Source organism: Gymnoscopelus microlampas (assembly GCF_963454915.1).
Source record: "Gymnoscopelus microlampas genome assembly, chromosome: 23".
NCBI classification, from domain to species: Eukaryota; Metazoa; Chordata; class Actinopteri; order Myctophiformes; family Myctophidae; genus Gymnoscopelus; species Gymnoscopelus microlampas.
The window spans coordinates 28,280,861-28,301,466 of record NC_139960.1 but is presented as its reverse complement, the minus strand read 5'-3'; the positions used below and the strand labels follow the sequence as shown (position 1 = coordinate 28,301,466).

The 20,606-nt window shown below is 41.7% G+C and overlaps 1 protein-coding gene across 1 annotated transcript; it reads right to left on the bottom strand.

Moving 5' to 3' along the window:
• Positions 1 to 10,314: 10,314 nt before the first annotated feature.
• Positions 10,315 to 18,860, bottom strand: cdkn1d (cyclin-dependent kinase inhibitor 1D). Its single transcript, XM_084049646.1, has 4 exons — positions 18,670 to 18,860; positions 14,778 to 14,961; positions 13,748 to 14,081; positions 10,315 to 13,610 (listed from the first exon to the last, which is right to left on the bottom strand). Exons 2-4 carry the CDS (start codon positions 14,955 to 14,957, stop codon positions 13,552 to 13,554), a joined length of 573 nt encoding a protein of 190 aa, XP_083905772.1. The 5' UTR covers positions 14,958 to 14,961; positions 18,670 to 18,860; the 3' UTR covers positions 10,315 to 13,551.
• Between the last annotated feature and the right edge of the window lie 1,746 nt (positions 18,861 to 20,606).

Below are 20,606 nucleotides of genomic sequence, written 5' to 3'. Positions count from 1 at the left end.
CCCGACAACATAACGGAAGCGAGTGAAAGCCTATGGGCTGCGTCATTCTGGTCCGTCCCTGTCTTTGGCATTTTGTAAGACCATTGAAGCATGAATTTAAGACATTAAAGTATTTTTAAGGCCATATTTACGCCTTTTTTAAGGGTGGTGTGGTCTCCCCACACCTCTCAACATAAGTGTGGGGTGGAGACCACCTCCAGCCACTGCAGATCATGTGCTAGCATACTCAACCATAGAGATATGTTAAAATAGAATCGTATTCATTCAAATCCCAGATTGTAGCTTTGATATTCATTAGAGAAACTGAGTTCTCTATTTTCACTCTTTTGATGTAGACTGTAAAATCGGACTGTTCAAATGTATATTAAAGGTTAATAGTGGTTAATTGAGGGAGTAAACAGTGCAGGATATAAGGCTTGTGCAGGTGTTCGCCTTTTCAAGCCGATTGCAGGTGTGCCATTTTTATAAATCTTATTTTGAGCATATTACTTTTGTCTGTAAAATGTATTTATTATAGAATTTCAGCACAGTTAAATGATGACCCTGATGAGCCCAATTTCTTAAATCACGTTCTACCAACCATGACCTGTTCAGACTCGGAGCTCTTCAGGGCTTGGCTGACTGGAGTCTCATATATGAGGTAGGCTCTCCATAGAAACACACACCCGTTTATTTGAGATGCGGGCAAGTCGTGGAAGCGAAGTGGGTCATCTGTGGCCGATTCTACAAATGTCTTCTAAATCCCAACAGTATTCTGATGGAGGACCCCCAAAATGATATGTATTTGGCCTATCTACATAGGGTGACCACCTTCAAACAGACCCATTGAGGGACAGACGTACCCGTTCCGCGGGACATCGCGGGACACATGCACGATCCTCATGCACTCCCGTTCGCGCGCGGTTCTGGGCGGATTGGGTTCGTTTTTGGTTTCTTTATTTCGGTTTTAGGGTTAAGATTAGGGTTAGGTTAGGGTTATGTTATTTAATTCTTATTTTTGCCTGATTTTACCGATTTATTATCCCAAAAAAAATCGTTTTTTCTTTTTTTTTCATATCTTTGATTTTCGGGACATTGCTCTGCTTGTGCGGGACGCGGGACAGAGGGTCCAATTTCGGGACTGTCCCGCGAATTTCGGGACGGGTGGTCACCCTAGATCTACAAGCTCATAGCGCGGCACTCGGTGCCACGCTATGAGCGTGTATATCCGCTATTTTTGAATAGCCAATATGTAAAATAATGCTTTTTAGCTCAAATCTTAAAAATGACACAGATGCTTCTCCAGGTCTTAATGGGTTAAATAGGTAGGAGGAGACGGAAGTGAAGAAAATGTACCATGTATTGATAAAATAAAACAATTTATTTCATTTTATAAAACAACACATGTTTCATCAAATTCCAAACAAGTCCTTAAGCAGCTCTTGAGGTAGGCAGAGTAAGTGGTATTGTCAGAGGGCAATGGTAATGTGAGGGCAGTGTAGATGTGTGAATTGAGGGGAAGTGGGTGTGTGGCTGCTGCTGCAGATTTGGCCTACCCGCCCTGGCAGGCCAAATTATTGTAGTAGACCCTTCAGGCCTCTCTGGGTCGTGGTTAGCTCGCCATCATGCTCATCTTTCATGGCATGGGAAAAACCTGGCCAATTTCCATCTCGATCAGTTTCACACAGCCAGCCAGTTCAATCAGGTGTGGGTTGTGGAAATCTAAAAGCCATATTCTAATTGGGTTTTAGTCATTTGGTCAATGTTAAAGTTGTTGGGAATTTAGAGTATTGTTTGTTGTACAGACCTGCAGCAGCTCTCTAGTGATGTGCACCTCACTCGCTACATTATCCTTCACCAGAACATGGCGTTCCAAATGTTCGCCCAAACCATGATACCAAAGCATTGCAGGAATCGTGCACTGGATTTCAGGCATTTTTATATGAAATAGTATTAGAATGGTTCAAACTAACAATTTAATATATGTTTTGTTGCTTAATTGTAAATTGATGTTCAGAAGCATCTAATGGTCTTTGATATGTTATAATTAAAAAAAACTGAAATTTCTTCAACTGGTTGGCTGTAAGTAGAACAGCAAGAACAAACGGTTGGTTTCAAATTATAATGGTCTATGTGCTAATTGTTTAGGAAACGCAGCACTAGTGTTTCACACTTTCTAACCCCTGTGAAACAAACTATTTCAGTTGTGAGATTTGTTTTTTGTTTTTTTTTAATCCTTGAGTTAGTATATTTTATATGGCAATTTCTTTTAGATACATTTCTGAAAGAAACAGTATAGAGGAGAGAAGGTTGGGAAAGTGATAAAGTAAAATTCAAGTGCTTCTTAAGTTAAACACTGAAATCACAAGACAGTCAGTGCACCATCTGGTGGCCAACAAGGATACTACAAATTAATGTTCCCATTCAGTACCAACATCTTACTAACTTCTATAAAATGTCCAAAGATCTATCTGTCCGGCAGTGCCCGTCTGACCACTCGGCTGCCGTGTTAAGTGGTCAGATGGGTGGACCTTGTGCATTTTCAGACCATGTTTAACTGTTTATTTTTATGATCAATGTTTTCTCAATTATTTGGGGGCCCACTTGCAATGTCCTCATGGCCCACAGGTTAGCTGACTTATCCTAAAAAAAAATCACACCCAGTGTGAAGTGAGCGGTGATATTTATGAGTTATTAATTTCATCATGCGTCTCGCTAGCCAATCACAGTACGTCCTGCGGAGCTTAACCAATGGGCGTGTTTTCCACAGCATGGCGTCACAGCGAAAGACAAATTTTCACGACGGAAAGAAAAACTTTCGCCACGGATGGGTCCTAAACCCACTTATAGGAGCGGTTGCACCGCTCAAAAAAAGGCTGCTACTGCTATTTAGAGAAATGTTGTGCTGTAATGGGGTTCGGGCTTTTGCCTCTTCTGTCTGACTTTCTACGTCCCTATACGGCCTCTCGTCTTGGTTGCACCCTTTGGGACATCTGCAACTTCTGGTGTCAATAAAAAGGATCAGCTTTAATTATTTACATCTGGCATATAAATAACATCCTATCGGTGACATTTTATGCATGGGTCCGAGTGGCTTATTGTTGTAATTGATCGGCAGAGAGAAGTGGAGCACAACCCCTACCATCAGCTCCCAGTACTTACTGCACAACTTAGTTACCCACGCAGTGCTACTCATGCATTGTGCTGGGCAGTGCGGTGCCTGGGATTGAACCCAAAACCTTGCGGGCCAAAGGCGAGGTCTCGACTGATCTACCTGGACACAAAGTAGGTACTAAGTTGGCCTACTGGCAGGGTGCACAAGAAATATGGCACTGACCAGTCCAGGGGCTTGGGAGATTAGCTCCAGACAAGACAGGCATGCAGACCAGACAGACAGACCCGCTTATGGACGACTTGCCTCATGTGATTGGCTGAGAAGCTTAACCTACAATACGTCACGCCTCTGTGGACCATCTGGGTATTTAAACAGTAACTGAACCGACTACTTTCAATTATCTCCACGGTTTCATTAGTTGTTTTACACCCTACATGGAAGATGCACTTGAGGGATAGAACTTAAAACCAGATATCAGGCTATTTTCAGTCCACAAACATGTCATCAGGCTAGAGTTTTCGACCCCAACATGTCCAAGAGCAAGAAACAGGAGGAGCCCTACCAGCAGGTAGAATCGGAGGGAGGAGGTGACACGTACGACAAGCTGGGCATAAAGCCTCACGTGGTGCGAGTGAAGGCCAAGAAGAAAATGGCCGTGGTGAACTTCACGGACATCTGCAGACTGCTGCATCGCAAGCCCAAGCACCTGCTGACGTTCCTCTCCGTCGAGCTGAGCACAAGTGCCTCCATAGACAGCAGCAACAAGCTCGTGTTCAAAGGCAAACTCCTTGAGCTGAAGCACATCGAGCGCGTGTTGAGAAGCTACGTCAAGGAGTATGTGGAGTGTCGCGCCTGCCTTTCCCCCAACACCGTCCTCCAGAACAACGACGCCACCCTGGACATCCTTCAGTGTGAGACGTGCCACTCGCGCTGCTCGGTGGCCAACGCCATCAAGAAGAAGGCCAAGCTCTCTGACTACACGGCGTTCGATCCCAACATGATCAAGAAGAGGAAGAGGAAGAGCCAAGCCAGACGGTGGATTTTCCTCTACACTTTGTATTTATACTCGCACTTCATTTATTGCTGTGTTGTCTTGTGTTTTGGTCTCGAGCCTGCCATACGAAGGCTTGTCTGAGATGGAGGCTAAAAGCGGAGGGTTTTTTAGAGCACAGTGTTGCTCAACATTTGTCTGCGGACCACCAGGAGTCCAAATGGACCCTGCCTGGGTCTGTGGCTCTTTGAGAGTGTATGAATGAATGGGGTCCATTTGGTTCCATTTTTACACTCTTTGAGTTAAATAAGCGCTGAGGATTTTAAAGTGTAGATTAGGGTTCCAGTATAGTAATGATGTTGGTGGTTGTGTAGTAGAGGGTTGTCGTCTCGATTACAAACCCCTCTCACATGTCAATTCAGACATCGTCGCCGACCCCTAGCGCCCGATGTACGAGGGCCGGTCCCCGCCCGAGCGGTGCACCGGTCAGGACGCACCAGGGCTGAGTCTCCCGAAGGGGATCCCCGGCCCCGGGCGGTCAACCCGCCGCCGGGTTGAGTCCCCCGGGCAGTGACCACTTAAAAAAATAGCTCAATGTGTGATGATGAGACGTGTTGTGAGCATGTTTTTGCTTTTGGAAGAAACGTTACAATTATTTACACTTTTGAAAAAAAGTATATAATGACATTCCCAAAATAGGGACGCCAGGTTGAAGGTGGTTAATGAAATGTATCATTGCAGATAAGAAAACACGCATCTATAATGTAACACATGTTAGATGAGCATGGTTCGCAACCCCCAGTTTGAGACCCCCATTTAATCAGATTTGGAACCCCAATTTACACTGTAAAATCCTCATTGTTAATTGAGAGTGAAATGGAACCAGATGTACCCTCATGGTACTTGGTTCGATTTGTACACTCGGTTACAGACCTGTACGGGTCCATTTGAACCCCTGGTGGTCCCCGGACCCCACATTGAGAACCAGTGGTGTTGAGAATGTATATGTACATAAAATAACTGAATATAACACTGAACATTTTTTAGTACAGCAGTACAACGTAACGCCAAATGGATGAGACACAAAACAGCCAAAGGCTTGTTTCCACTCATTCAACACGCAAACAAACTGGACAAACAACAGCCATCCTCCTGGGACCCCCAAATGACGCCCCTGACCTCTCTCCCCAGTATTTTTTTTCCCCATCCTGAGAATCTGGATTTAACATGACTTAAATGTACGCACCACATAACAAAGCAGTTGGATGAATTGTGTTTTGAATAAGTCATCATTTAAATAGTGACCCTCGGGTGACCTACAACCTTAATGACTCATGAGTCATTTGCCAGTGTCACTGTATATTCGCGCCGGAACTGGCCGAGGGAGATTGCTTGTCTGTGAGCAGCTAATTTCGGACACCGTAGACCGAGTGGCGTGCTTTGCATGCACACTCCCAGTAGGCCAAGAAAGAACCTCCACCCCAAATTCTTCAAATCGGATTAGGTGCAGACCTGTCCCTTGTCATAGTCTACAAACCTGAACTCCACTGCCGGGGGTTTCTCTTTCACAAACTCAGGAGTTAAAATAACACTGAGGATTTTACAATGTGGATTCTAAATTATATCAAATGGGGGTTTGTGGCCTAATCAAACTGGAGGTCCTTGAAACTTTAAAGGTTGAGAACCAATAATCTTGTCTTTGTTGTGCCCTATGCTCCACAAAGGCTTGTCAGGCTGACGGTCACCGGAGGTTTGCAGCTCTGCTGTTTCTTTTGTGAGCCTTTAGTTGTCTTAATGCATCCATGTTTCTCCACTTTGCATGATTCGATTTCTTACATTGGTTGTAGTATTAATGCACTTGAACTTAACGCTTTATTCCCGAATGCAGTGGTTTTCAACTTTTTAAATTTCTTACTGGGACCCTCTACACTGTAATATGGAATTAATTGTTAACTTAACTCTGAGGGGTCCATTTGGTTTCATTTGTACAATCTTGAGAGTTACAGACCCGTGAGGGTCAGCCACTGTCAGCCACTGCCGTAAATGAATAGCCTTGACACACAACATTTATAACTTCCTACTGTATATCAGTGGTTCTCAAACGTTGTCATGTGAAGGACCCCCAAATTGAGTATTTGGCTGCGGAACAATTTGACACAATTTCACTATCTTTCTACATTACTCAAACATTATGAAGTATAAAATGGGCTCAAAATGGTTAAACTGATGTTGATGCTACATTAACTAATTTAACTTTGAGAGCCCCTGTTGTATATGACTTATCAATGATGACATTGCTCATCACCAAATCTGGGCACAGCGGTCCCAGCCCCTTTGACTTCCATTATAAAATGTAAGTATAATGTAATGTAATTATCTCAGCTTCACTCCGGTCCCAACCGCTTTGACAATATATACTGTAATTACAAAACGGGTAGGGGAAAAAAAAAACTACTGGCGGTTGTGCACAAGAAATCTGTCAGTCCAACAGTTTGTGAGATTAGCTACAGACACATGCTTGCATGCACACAGACCCATGCCATACAAAATAACAATATGGTGCATTGGTGCATGACCGCTATACATTCATCATGTCTTTGTTCCAATCCCAATTGGTGCTGCACTCATATTAAGGCAGAGGCATTTTGGTTTAGTCCTCCAACAACAATGGTCCATGTTGCAGGCTGTCTCTCTGGTGGTTATGTTCAATACTTTGACCTCTTCATTGATATGTTGCCAGCTTCCTAAAATATTGAAGCATGTACATTTTTGAGGGTTTTCTTTGTTTTTTTTGCTTAAATCATCTCTTCATGACACTGTGGCCACCTGGTAAAATCGCCTACCTTATTGAAAAGAGCATGCTGTTCCCACCACATTAGTATAATGGCCTATGTCAAGGATGTGAGACCATTTTATCTTGCGCAAGTCAAACAGAGCATTATTTGTATGTCAATAGTCATATATTGTTATAAACTTTTTGAGAAACTGAGAAAATCAAGCTTAACAACACAATTTTCATGGGTTCATATATGGGCATGTTACGTCGCAGATGTCACGTCACAACCACATTTTTGCGCCTGTTTAAATTATGTCTGATGTCCCAGCCATATTTGGGCATGTAACGACAGTCACACAGATGTCACGTAACATCCAATTTTTTGCACCCTTTGAAATTATGTCTGATGTCCCACCCATATATGGGCATGTTGCGTCACGGATGTCATGTTTGTGACATTTTTGCACCTGTGCATTTGTGGAGGAGTGGAAAATGTTTTTCTTTGAAGACCGTAGATTTTCTTTTCTTTTTATGTTCTATTATCCCCACATAACATGCGTATGTGTCATGGTACTTCTTTGCAGCGTGCACAAGAAATGACCAGATACAGGAGGCGGGTACTTGACCGGAAAAGCACACTGAACAGTAAATAGAAACCAGGCAGTAGCAATGTGTGTGTGGCTTCTCTCTGGACAGCTAATCTCATCCCCTTTAGCTCGGTTCCAACAAAGTCCAGGGCTTCATAGAACTAACGTCTCCTGAGCAAATTACATTTTTGTGTTTTTTACTCGACCACCATTGATTCTAAAGGACATTATCAGCCATTGTTTACAATGGTGTCTGCAACCACACTGGAGGCGTCATTGGACGCGTCAAAACCTGTTGACACGTCTCTCAGAGCACTGTTATATTTTGGAGCTTTGACACATGGCACAGGCCATCTGAAATGACCTGTAGCAACGCATAAAGGTATAGCCTCTTTTTATTTAGTTGACGGAGGGACACTTGCATCAATGACACTTTAAGTGTGTGACGGTTTATATGCTGTCCAGTCACCTGGCGGTCCTTCACTTTCAGCGATGATGTTTAAAGACCACTGTATGATGTGTCCATTTCGGAGAACACAAAGTAGAGAAAAACTGCCACTGCTAGGAAGACCAGGACCTTGACCCACCGGGGGACCAGACTAGACGATTGCGCTACGTCCCTTTGAGTGTCCCCGCTAGACATTGATGGTGTGGAAGAGACATGTTTGCATGTGGACGGTGGCGTATCAACGTGGCACACATTCCTCATGCAAGGTCTGTTTCCCAGTCCGTCATTTCTGACCTGTAACATGTGTGTGACATCGGTGACATCCTCTTCTCTGCAGTAGGTTTTAATATCAGGGCTTGGTTTGGGCCGTTTCATGGCCTCGGTCAGCTTCCTCTCATACAGACCTCTGGTGCTGTCGACCACAGGGCCGTGGTATATTCCGTAGTCGTCAAGCAGGTGGCTTATTTCTTCTTCGGACTTGTAGCTCAGCAGGGACATTGCTTTGATTTACGCTTGATGTCTTTGAAATGAAGCTTATATGAGTACCAATGTTCAAATCAAATCACTATACTCTTATCCGGGGGTTTGATGCCAAATGTTGTTGTTTTTATTTGACAATACACTTTATAAGACATTTACATGGTTGTGATGACAATGTTGTGATGTCATTGTGATGATGTCATTGTGTGATGTCATTACGTAAAATACACAAAATGAAACAATAATATTACTTAAATACACCTCATCACAGGTCTCGACAACTAAATGTGTTCTCTTCACCAGGCCGAAGGCAAGGGGGGAGATTATATGTTCACCCCGTCTGTCTCTGTCTGTCCGTCCGTCCGTCCGCCCGTCCGTCCACGGCTAATCTCAGGAACACTGGGCTGATCAGTGCCACATCTTCTTGTGCTGCCCTGCCCGTAGACCAAGCAAGTACAGTATATAGTTTTTCACATTGAGTATTTTTATCACATCAATCAAGCAGACACAGTCGGAAGGCGGTCCCCACTTAATCTGGTCTCATTACAAACTGACTAGACCATACCCGGTGAAGGGCGCAGGCGAAAGTATTTGCAAAGTTGGGGTTAATGCACGTCCTGTCGCGCGGTTTCTCCCCCGCGCGCGCCCCGTCGTGGCGCCCCCCTATTTTTAAGTATTTTTACTGTTTTCCTCAACTTTTAGGTATTTTTTGTGTTTTTATCAATCTTTAAGTATTTGTACTTTGTTTTTCAACTTTGAAGTATTTTTTACTCATTTTCAGTACTTTTAAGTATTTGTACTCATTTTCAGTACTGTGAAGTGTTTTTACTCAAGGTATTTGAGTATTCTCTCCGTCCCTCTCTCTCTCTCTCCATCTCCCTATTTTCACAACGCATCGCGAGGCGTTGTGAGCTTGTAGATGAGCTATTTTCAGTAGGGGAATATGAGCAGCCAAACATGGCCACAGGCTGACTAAATAAGCGATTTAAACGGGTAGTTTCGCTGGCGACCTAAAATATTATGCAGCCGACCAAACCTTAAAAACATCCGTGCGGTTTAGAATCTACCATTAGTTTTGGGATACGATGTATACAAAAGGGTAAACAGCGGAGCCTTGGCGGACGTTCGCCCGATCCTGGAAGAGAACGACATAGAACCGTTCTTTATGGAGCTAATGTGCATCGTGTGTGGGGGAAAAAATCTGGAGTGTTTACTTTCCACAGTAGAGAGTGGGCGGGGTCTATGGTGTAGCGTCGGCGTCGGTGTTGCCATGTCCGCCGATTGTAAGCGCTTTAGGGCCAATGTTGGTGTTATAGGGTTCGTTTGGTTTGGCCTCGTTTTCATAGACCTTGCTGCTTGTTTCTCTCGCGAAACCTGGCAACGACGCATGCGCAGTTTGATCAAGAGTCCACCCTACCACCAACCACCACCGTGAGCTTACTAGAATTATAATAGGATACAGGGGCCTGACGATGGTGGCTGGTGGAGGGCAGGAGGAGGTGTGTTGGGGCTGAATGATTGCTGTGCAAGGTGGAGAGCAGGAGCATGACATAAAGGGGAAAGTAGTGACACTGATGTGGGGGGGCAAGCCAAAGGAGAGGTTCCAGCTGGCTTTAGAAGCTTTGCTGGAATCCTCAGGAAGTAAGGACTCCCAAAATGGGCTTAAAGTGGTCTCAAGGACCCCTGGAGGTCCCCGGACCCCACTTTGAGAACCACTGGTAAACTAGCCACTTTGTAGCGATGAGATGTAGTGTTACTTTATGACCACTAGGTGGTAAATGATCTTATTTTCAGAGTTCTCGCTCTAGTTTAGCATATAACACTGAGATTCTGACAGCCATGGAAATTATGTTAACACCAAAAAAAACGTTTTTTGTCAATATCATTTATTAACCATTATATTTTGAACACTGTACACAACCAAATGATACCAAAGTCAACAGTGCTCAACAACATTTATTTGTATACAGATAAAAACCCAATCAAAATGGATATGATTCTGTTCCCATACAGTTACACTTCTCATTACATGTTTAAAAAAAGATACATAGGCCAATATTAATTACTATAAAAGTATCACAAACTGTGTATACCGAGATTACCATGCATTCAAGCATATAATTGGCCATAGGAATGCTATAATTGAACCTGCGACAGGTCAATTAGGAAAGCTAATATTTGTTTTTGGGGGGCATGGTGGGGCACCGACTGTTAGGCAAGGTGTGGAAATGACGACCCAGTAACTATGAAGTTAGGTTTTATTAAAGACATGACTGGAAATGTATAACTGTCTCTATGCATGTTTTTGACCACCAGATTTATGATCTATGTATATACTTTAAAACCCAGAGACTACTATACAGGCTGTGCCCCAGCCAATGACAGGGAAAACATTTTTTTTTTGTCAAACACTGCCTGATATGCCATGAGAATCAGAATTCTTGTAAAAATGTAGTGCAAAATATGTTACAAAAAAACACATGATCAGTTAGTTATATCAAAAATAGGGCATTTGTAATTATATCCCTCTGAACAAATTGAAAAACAAAATAAGTTAATATATACTTTTAAAGTTTTGTTTTGAACACGCTGAAAAGAGACACAAGCACACAGACTGTCACACACAAACGAACAAATACACACATGTCATTTGTGAAGCATAAAACCTCACTGAATGTCTACAAAATAAACTCTGTATGGTCGAGATTAACCGACAAGTCAAATTACCACCATAATCCTATTTATTAGGCTGAACTGCACAGAATCTTCTGTTAATTTATCCATTTGTAACTCTGAGAGTGTACAAATGGACCCAAATGGACTTTTACAGGTCCAGGTGGCTCGGTTTCAGTTTGATTTTACATTACTTAAAAAACAAACAAATGGATTATTTCCTATTTTTCCGTATTTCTTTTTTTTTTGTTTAAAAAAAGTATTATTATACTTATTAATGTGATTTGTCCAACTTTTTTGACAAATCACTGAATGAGGTAGATGTTAATCCAGATTATGGCTATTTATCCAGTAACAAAAAAACAAAAATGAATAAAGGACTCTTCCCTCTGCTGCTTGAGTAGGTTATGGGTCACTTCAAATCAAATGTTACTCCAGTCTGCGTTGAACCAATTGAGAGTGTGTTTAGCATTAGATGAACTTTGAAGACACAGGTGTGTTTTTATGAACTGTGACCCATCACTTTTCACTCAAGCAGCAGTCGAAGAAGAACATGTCGATGATGCATTGGTGTTTAACCACGTTAACCCTATCCTCCCTATTTTGGGCGCATTAAAACAAAAATGACAATGTTTGCCATTTGTCGTACAACAAATGTATATAGGGCTTAAGTGGTTAAATGGTGTAGTAATATTCCTCTTTGGTTCAAATCATCTCAGCTGCCACAAAGGCTAACAAGCCACACACACACACACACACACACACACAGGCAAACGCACCACACTGATAGACGTACATGTAAATATGTACAACACACATGACTCACATCCAGACTACTGCACAGCGGTAGAAACGTGACACATTTCACGTCAGTGATAACATAATATCCACTCCTTACAACTGTCAATGCTACATTCCCTTCATAGAGAAAAGAGGCGTGTTCAAAGCCCTACAGATTTACAAAGAGAAGAGTAGAACATGCTACATCATTAAAAAGCCATCAAGCTGACAAAAATACAAGCACATAAGGTCATCTCTGGTCTGTTCACCACAACAGCAAAATCCTAGATAGATTTTTACAACCCCATTATGCAAATGATACAAAGCAAGATAGGTAATAAAATACAGGTTAGGCGCACGGTATAATTTGTGCTTTCAAAATGATCGTTTTGATTATTATGGACAGAGAAGTCAATGGTTTAAGATGGAAGAAAGACACAAAGTGGCAACGGTGGAGTGTATTGTCGCCCATAATGACTTCTCTCGCCTCATTTAACTGTTTTTTTTTACCTAATGCATAATATAAGGGCAATGGCACAGGTTTTGAGAAAGACCTTATCTTACCTCGTTTTACGCATTGCTTATGGTTGTTGTTTTTTTGTATTTTTTGGGCTTTTCTTTGCAATTTGTTACTTTTTTACGACCTAGGATTGCAAAAGATAAATAAATAAACCGTATAATCAACCTTAGAGTAAAAACAATATTATTAATTTACTTTAGAAGTCCCTATTGTCCAGGCACGGACGCATTACCTTTTAACCTGGAACTAATCAAAGGCGTGCTGCCAAAATTTGACCCCTTCCTCGTCCTGCCGCACTCAAAAGTCTTTCCGAGCTGCAGGGTCAGACTAAAAGTAGCGGGGGCCAGGAATAGTAACTCGCACTAATAAATGGGGCTGCAACACTAATCGATTTAATCGATAATAAAATAAAATAAAATGTATTGATAATTTAATAAAATAATAAATTGATAATTGATCCCTATTTTCGGCATGTCATTGTAGGCAAAAACTTTCACAAAAAGTGAAAATCACAACTCATGTCGTGAGCTTGTAGATCTGGTATTTTCAATATTTTTGCATGACACCGTTATGCAAAAAGTATAAAATACCACTTCCAGAAATTAGCTAATAATTTGTTATGTGTACAAAATCTAAAATATATATATAAAGATGTGCTTCTCTTATTCAATTAATTAAAAGTAATCGATAGAATTAAAAGTAATCTAAGAAATAATGGATAGTTGCAGCTCTTATGCGCTTGGCGAGAGACAAAGAGGGGTCGAGGACTACGGTCACATGAACCTTGGAAAAAAATAAAATAAATAACAGCAACGGCCTGAGCCTGAGAATGAACCTTTTTAGAGCTTGAGCCTAGTCATGGTCATTCCCTGACAGAGTGCACTCAAATGATTTCACAGTATAATTGAACAAAACAAAAACAAAAAAGCTTTAAAAACATACAAGCTTGAAAGAAATTGTATACAATATGTGTATAAACCATATATACAAAAAACGGAATCCAAGCCTGGTGGACTTGTATGGTAGCTTCCATGTAAGTAATGACAAGGTATCTGTTGTTGTCGGAGGAGCTTTTAAGCCCGCGTTAGTTGAGGTTTTGGACAGTCAATTAGTAATTTGCTACATACAGAGGATAGGAGACTTCGGTGGCTTTTGCAGAGGACGTGTGTGCCACTGAGTGGGTCAAGGGCCTCAGGTCTTTTCTATTGTCGAGAAGAGCCTTTATAATGTAGGAGCCTCCGCTTCTTCACCCTGAAGAAATCTGCGAAGGGCAAGAACACCACATTAGGACAGGTGTTAACGCAAAGAATTTCAAAAAAAGTTCCACATTTTTTTCAAGAATGCCACAAAATAGCATATCTTCAAGCTATTCGCTGTACGATAAAAGGGCTGACTGACCTGTGATGTTGGCCTGCTTGCGTTTGATCGGCCTCTGAAGCCTGTAGCACCTCCTGGTGGCCAACTCCAGATACTCGTCCCCCGACCCGCATGAGCTGCTGCTGGACCCCGGGGAGCCCTCGACGGACGAGGAGGAGGACGCCGGTGAAGCCGGCGACACTGGTCGCCTCTGGGCGCCCTTCCTGCCGAGGCCAGCCCCCGCGGCGGCGTGTCTCACCACGCAGCTGCGGTAGAACGCTGGCACATCCTGGCACCGTAGCTCCTCCCACTCCACAGCGGACCCTGGCGTGGGCCGGTCGCCCTGGAAGTCGAAGCTCCAGCGCTTGGTGGCTACCTAACGCATAGAGAAATGACGATCATTAAATATTAGTTGGCGATTAATATTGTCGAACAAAGAATTGCGATTGACAATTTAATTGTGTTTTTGGCATTGAACACTGAAGCAATTTTTTTTTAACTTTTAGGCTTTGTAAACAAACCACCGGCTTCGAATGCTATCAATGCATTGAATGGGACAATATCACGTTTTATCAGACCATTGAATGGGCGAGTAGGCGACATACTGACCTACCCGTGATTATCAGACCACCATTGAATGGGCGAAGTAAGCGACATTCTGACCTACCCGCGATTTATCAGACTATTCATTGGGCGTAATTAGGAGATACTGACCTACTCGGGGGCGGAGCAGTCCCCAGAACATGATTTACCATTCTGTGCCTATCGATACATAATTCGAACGGCGCTGAGTAGGCTCAAGCGAACATCTTGTGTTTCCAGTTCGCTTGAGACTGCGCGCTTCCGTCATGGTCCGAAACCGAAACTTACTTTATAAGTCATCTCCGTCAGTAGGTCAGTATGTCCTGATTACACCCAATGAATGGTCTGATAAATCACGGGTAGGTCAGTATGTCGCCTACTTCGCCCATTCAATGGTCTGATAAAACATGCTAATGTCCCATTCAATCTATTGATAGCATCCAAATGGGGTGCAGGCGATTATGTATGTAATGACTGTGACAGGCCTTACCTCCACGCTCATGCTGAGCAGCTTCTGGAAGTCCTGCTGGAGCTGCCGGTGGTCCACCGGGCCGAACAGGTTCCTCCGCACCGGACCCACCTTCAGGTTCAGGGCCTCGATGCCCCCCAGGATGGCCAGGTCCGAATCACACGGTGCGCCCAAAGATGTCGATGAAGAATCCATCGCCATTTCCCTGTGAGAGCGCACACACACACATGCAAAGTTTAATGCACTGGTTCTCAAACAACGTCATTGTCATGTATTTGGCCACGGACCCCCATCTGAAAAGATGTTGTGCCAGGGACCCCCATAGGATAAGATTTGTGTCGCTAAAATATTTTCAAAATTATTTCAAATCTTCTTCAGGATTTTTCTAAATCTTGCCAAACTTTGTAGTGAGCTTATTCTTGGAACACCCCCCCCCCACCCCTGGGAGTCCTCGGACCCAACTTTGAGAACCACTGGTTTAGTGTGGAGTATGTTGAAACTATGGCCTGCATAGTTTCAATGAGGTGTGATCTCAGTTTTATAGGCGTGGATTACGTGTTGCACACACACTAGGCATTAAGTGCTTAAAAACCACACTTACACACACGTTTGTATTACTATACTTCTGAGGACATGAACATTTTAAGATGCCTAACCCTAACGCCGCAAATAGCCAATCTACAGGGTCTGTATGTGTAAACTATGCATGCAAGTCCAACCCCAAAACCTAACTTCTAAATGTTGAATCCTAACCCCACCCTGAATATTTTCCTAATTGTAAACCTAACCCCTCTACCCATAAAATAAGCATTTATCTTGTGAGAACCAGGAAAATTGTCCTCACAATGTCTATTTCTCAGATTCTACTATAGTTGCGGGCACATTTGGCCCTCACAAGTATAGAAATACAAGTACACCCCCACCCCCCCAACCCCTGGCAGTTTGCCCTCCTGTGCTTTGGTGTTTTATGTGATCAGACACATGTGTGCCCTAACCCACTGAGTAATTACTACAGGGAATGACTATCAGATTAGAGCGACACCAAATAAATCCCTGTCAGTATTCACCCATACGCCCTGCCCTGTGCACCCTGCCCTGTGCACCCTGATTTGAACCCCATCCTCCACCTGCTCTGGTGTCTGGCAGCCAGAGGTCAAATGCAAAAGGTCAACTGTAGAAAAAGACCATATAGCGCGGAATGTTGGGCCAGCGTAAAGCCATGTCCACAGCCACTTGTAATAAGTTAGTATTATTTGCTCATTACTCCTTTGAAAGGTAACAGTAATTTACTTGTTACTTGGCATCATAAAGTAATTAGCTAAGTGTCATATATTACTTTTGGCACCCTCTCCATCCTTCTGAAAAAGTATAATACCATCTGTTTAGCTAGCTCCTTTTAGAGCTGAATCCACTATTGATTAAACTCACAGAAGGAGTCTCCAATAAACCAAAAATCCCCTGATCCCCATGCCATTTTTAGAATATCTGAACTTAATTGTAGCCTAGTATACATTTCACTATACTCCTATCAGGAATGTTTTAATATCTGACCCGTTTTCCTTGATCTTTTTTCCTATCTCTATTCTTCCCTTTCCTGAAAACTACAAATAGCCTAATGGGAGCTTGTACAAAAACAAATATTTCACCCACTTTTCTAAACCTGTAGTGTCAATAAAGCTGAAATTGAAAATGGAGATGAATGAATTCCCTTGAATGCCATTTGCATCTTAACTAGAGATCTAGAATCCACATTCTAATAACCCACAGGCCACAGACAGATCACTTTACCTTGTTGTAGACTAAAGGAGCTTCCCCGCCGACCTGTAGGCCTTTATCTAATCTGAGCCTTGTTTGACGGTAACCTTCCCTTTTCTTGCCCTGCTGTCTGCTGTATGAACCCTCACAAACGTCTACGTTGCGTAAGTTTTTCCCTTCCCATTTTGCCTCCTTGCACTGCCGTTTTACCCGCCTGACCAAAGGCCAGTGGTTTAAAGTAACTAAAGTACATTTACTCTGTACTGTACTTAAGTACAATTCTGTGGTATATTTTTTTACTTTACTGGAGTATTTCCAATTGTCAGTAATTTTACTTCTACTCCACTACATCTCAGAGAGAAACATTTTATACTTTTAACTCCACTACAATTATTTGAAAACTTTAGTTACTAGTTACTTTGTAGATAGGCTATGATTACACAACACAGCCTTACACACATATCTGCATAAATGAGTACTTTCTACTTTTGGTACTTTAAGTACATTTAGAATTTTTGATACCAATACTCTTGTACTTTTACTCAAGTCAATTGAGTAGAGTATTTCTACATTGTGGTATTGACGGCTCAGTGGTTCATTAGCATCAGGCTGGCATGAATGAGGCTCTGCAGCAGTAAAAGGAGGTGTGCCCAGGCCAGGCCAGGCCAGACAGTGAGTCACTAACGGACTGTGAATAGCACTCATTATTCCATCACCTCAACCCAGAATTAATAAAAAGCTCACACACTACTGCAGGCAAAGGGCATTGTGAGTGCAGCAAATATAGCCTATAGGCTTTTAATTCATCAGCAGCTATAAGCTCTCATGTGTCTAAACACCAACAAGTTATTTTTGAACAAGAGCATTATCTAAAAGGGCTCACATCAAAAGTACATGAGAGATGGGTCCTGGCGGTCCTGGCTGGCAGGTTGGGTGTTAGAAATAGGCAGTGTTGGAAGAAGTACTCACATTTTTTTTAATGCCACAAGGTAGAAATACTGTGTTAAAAGTCCAGTATTCAAAATGTACTATACTTAAAATAGTAAAAGTAAAAGTACTAGTTAGGCAGAATGTCCCATTTCACAAGTTTTCAAAATGTAGCCTATATAGAAGTCTTTTGAAAATATTTTAGCTGAACTGCCGAAGTATATAAAAGTGTTGAAGTGCATGTATGTTTTGAAATAATTATAATAATAATTATAGTGGAGTAAAAGTAGTACAATATTTGGTTCTGAGATGTAGTGGAGTAGAAGTAAGTAAAAGTATGGAAAATTGGTACTCCAGTAAAGTAAAAAATACCTCAACACTGTAGGAAGTAGCCTACAGTACTTGAGTACATGTACTTAATGACTTTACACCACTGGAAATGGGTGTTGCGCAACTGGTTTGAGATAATAGGCCTATGACGGGTTAAAACTGTCCACAAGTTTTAGATGAAAACATAAGGATAATGTATTGGTGTGGAAGCAAGTAAATAAGGGTACATTTGGACCACCGGTGGTCCCCGAGCCCGACGTTGAGAACCATGCTGTTCTAGTGAAAGTTGTTTACGTGGAAAAGGTGGGCGCGGTCGGTGCTGTGTGCAGATCTACGCCCCTAGCGGTGTCTCCCGGTACGACACTACCGAGGAAAACAACACCGTAGCTTCAACTCATTTTTTTCTTTTTACTTCTGACAAAAAAAAATCAATAATATGCTCCCCTAAACCTTGTTTGTAATAGTCGTAAAGTATGGCGCAATGACTAGAACTGTATATAAGACATAAGTTGACTCACATATCTACGAGTCCGACACTAGTCCACAATATTATACGTAGGATGCGACACAACGGACCCCGTCTTGTCAAAACCAGATGAGAATTTAAGACCAAAGACAGATAAATAATCTGGCTTTTCAATCAAAAATGTGCCTTTTTAACCTCCCCTAAAACCAAGTATATGCTGATAATTGGCTTTTTCACATCGTTATTTACTTTACAGCCTACATTGATCGTTTAGACCTCTTAAAGCTATGAAACCGAAAACATCATAAATGTGCCACAGGCATAATTACAACGAATAGCATTGAAATAGAACAATCATTACAAACGTTATTAAATATTAACAAGCAAAATGGTAAAGAAAACAAAAAAAAAAACAAGAACTGAAACGTCTCTTACCATTAGTGTCGGAAACGCAAAAAGTAGTATAATCCTGGGAAACGATTACAATGTATTTCGTTTAAAAACAAAACAAGCACGCTGTTTGAGTTCCTTAAAGAGACGATCCGTAGGCTCCTCTGTGACAGTCAGTAAAAACAACACCACGCTGAAGTAGTAGTAGTAGTAGTAGTATACTATAGTAGTAGTAGGTTATAGACACTACCCACCTAAAGCCTTCCCCCTGACTATCTCACTACATGTTTGTTATGGACCTGAAGGGGGAGGGGCAGTGGTGTAAAGTAAGTACATTTACTCAAGGACTGTACTTAAGTACGATTTTGAGGTACTTTTACTTTACTGGAGTATTTCCAATTTTCTGTACTTTTACTTCTAATCCACTACATCTCAGAGGCAAATATTATACTACTCCACTACAATTATTTGAAAACTTTAGTTAGTAACTTGTAGATTTTGATTATCATTACAAAACATACATATTAACTGTAGCCTTGAAAATAGCTGATCTACAAGCTCATGTGACGCATTGTGGCCTTGTAGATCTGCTCTGAATTCCAGACTAAATAGAGTAATAGAGTATTTCTGTATTACAGTATTGATACTTTTACTTAAGTAAAATAATGTTGTACTTTTTCCACCACTGCTGACTACATACAGCGTGTTTGTTATGAACCTGAAGGGTGGTGGGTGGTTGGGTGTGTGTGGGGGGGGGGGGCTCCTGGCTCCTCTACATCACGTGCTTTTCATCAAAACAATCCCCCTGTTCTTGGAATCCAGTGGGGGTCAAAACAACAACCTCCTCTACTAGAGACATGTGAGTCTTCTACCTTTCTTCATTCTACAACAAATGCCTTCTGAACTAGTTCTCAAACTCTTTCGACCCCTGGTGGTCCCCGGACCAGACATCGAGAAACACTGCTCTGTGACACCTCTGTAAAGTTCATAGCCTCATCATAAATAAACATAAATAGTCAACATTTAATATGTACTCCAAAAGAGCCCATGTGCTCTGTCATAACTGATTAACTTTTTTTTAAATGTATTTTTGTATTAAACTTAACCCCCTGTAAGTTTATAATGATAATGACAATTAAGATGCACTCAGATATCCTAGAGACTTGACAGTCTCTTTATTTGTTTGTTTGTTTGTTTGTTTGTTTATTTAATGAATATCTTCTGTGAAACCTTTTTTTGGGGGTATTTTTCAGTTTAAGCATTTATTTTTAGCTATTTTGTTTTGATCAGTTTTCTTGTTTTATTTTAAAAAAAGGGTGAAAAAAGAAAAAGACATAGCTGGGGAAAAAAAGAAAGAAAGAAGTTGTGTATGCACGCAGAAAGAACAGTGCGAATTTCTGCGAATAGTGTTGAAATGCACCCATTAGTCATAAGGAATGCCTTTCTCAGTACTCAGTATTCACTTCTCAGTAAGACTGCATGCGACAGTGGTTCCCGGGAGTTTTCCGCACACAATAAAAACCCAGAGTGTTCGTTTAACCTCAGTCTACATACGTAACCAAACGGAATGCTACACCCGTTTGTAACTCAGTCAGAGAGTGTATAAATGGGACCAAATGGACCCGCCTGGTGCCATTTAAAGAGTCTCTGAGTTAAATTGACACTTTTTTTTTTGTTGCAGTGCAGGGGCCCCAGCCTGAGCGAGAGGAAGAAGGAATCTTTCTCAGTGGTGTAAAGTAAGTACATTTACTCAAGTACTGTACTTAAGTACACTTTTGAGGATGTTTTGCTTTACTGGAGTGTTTCCAATTTTCAATACTTTTACTTCTACTCCACTACATCTCAGAGGCAAATATTTTACTTTTTACTCCACTACAATTATTTGACAACTTTAGATACTAGTTACTTTGTAGATTTAGATTATGATTGCAAAACCTATTAACCACTTGAGCCCTATGCATACCTAGGCTATTTGAAAATAG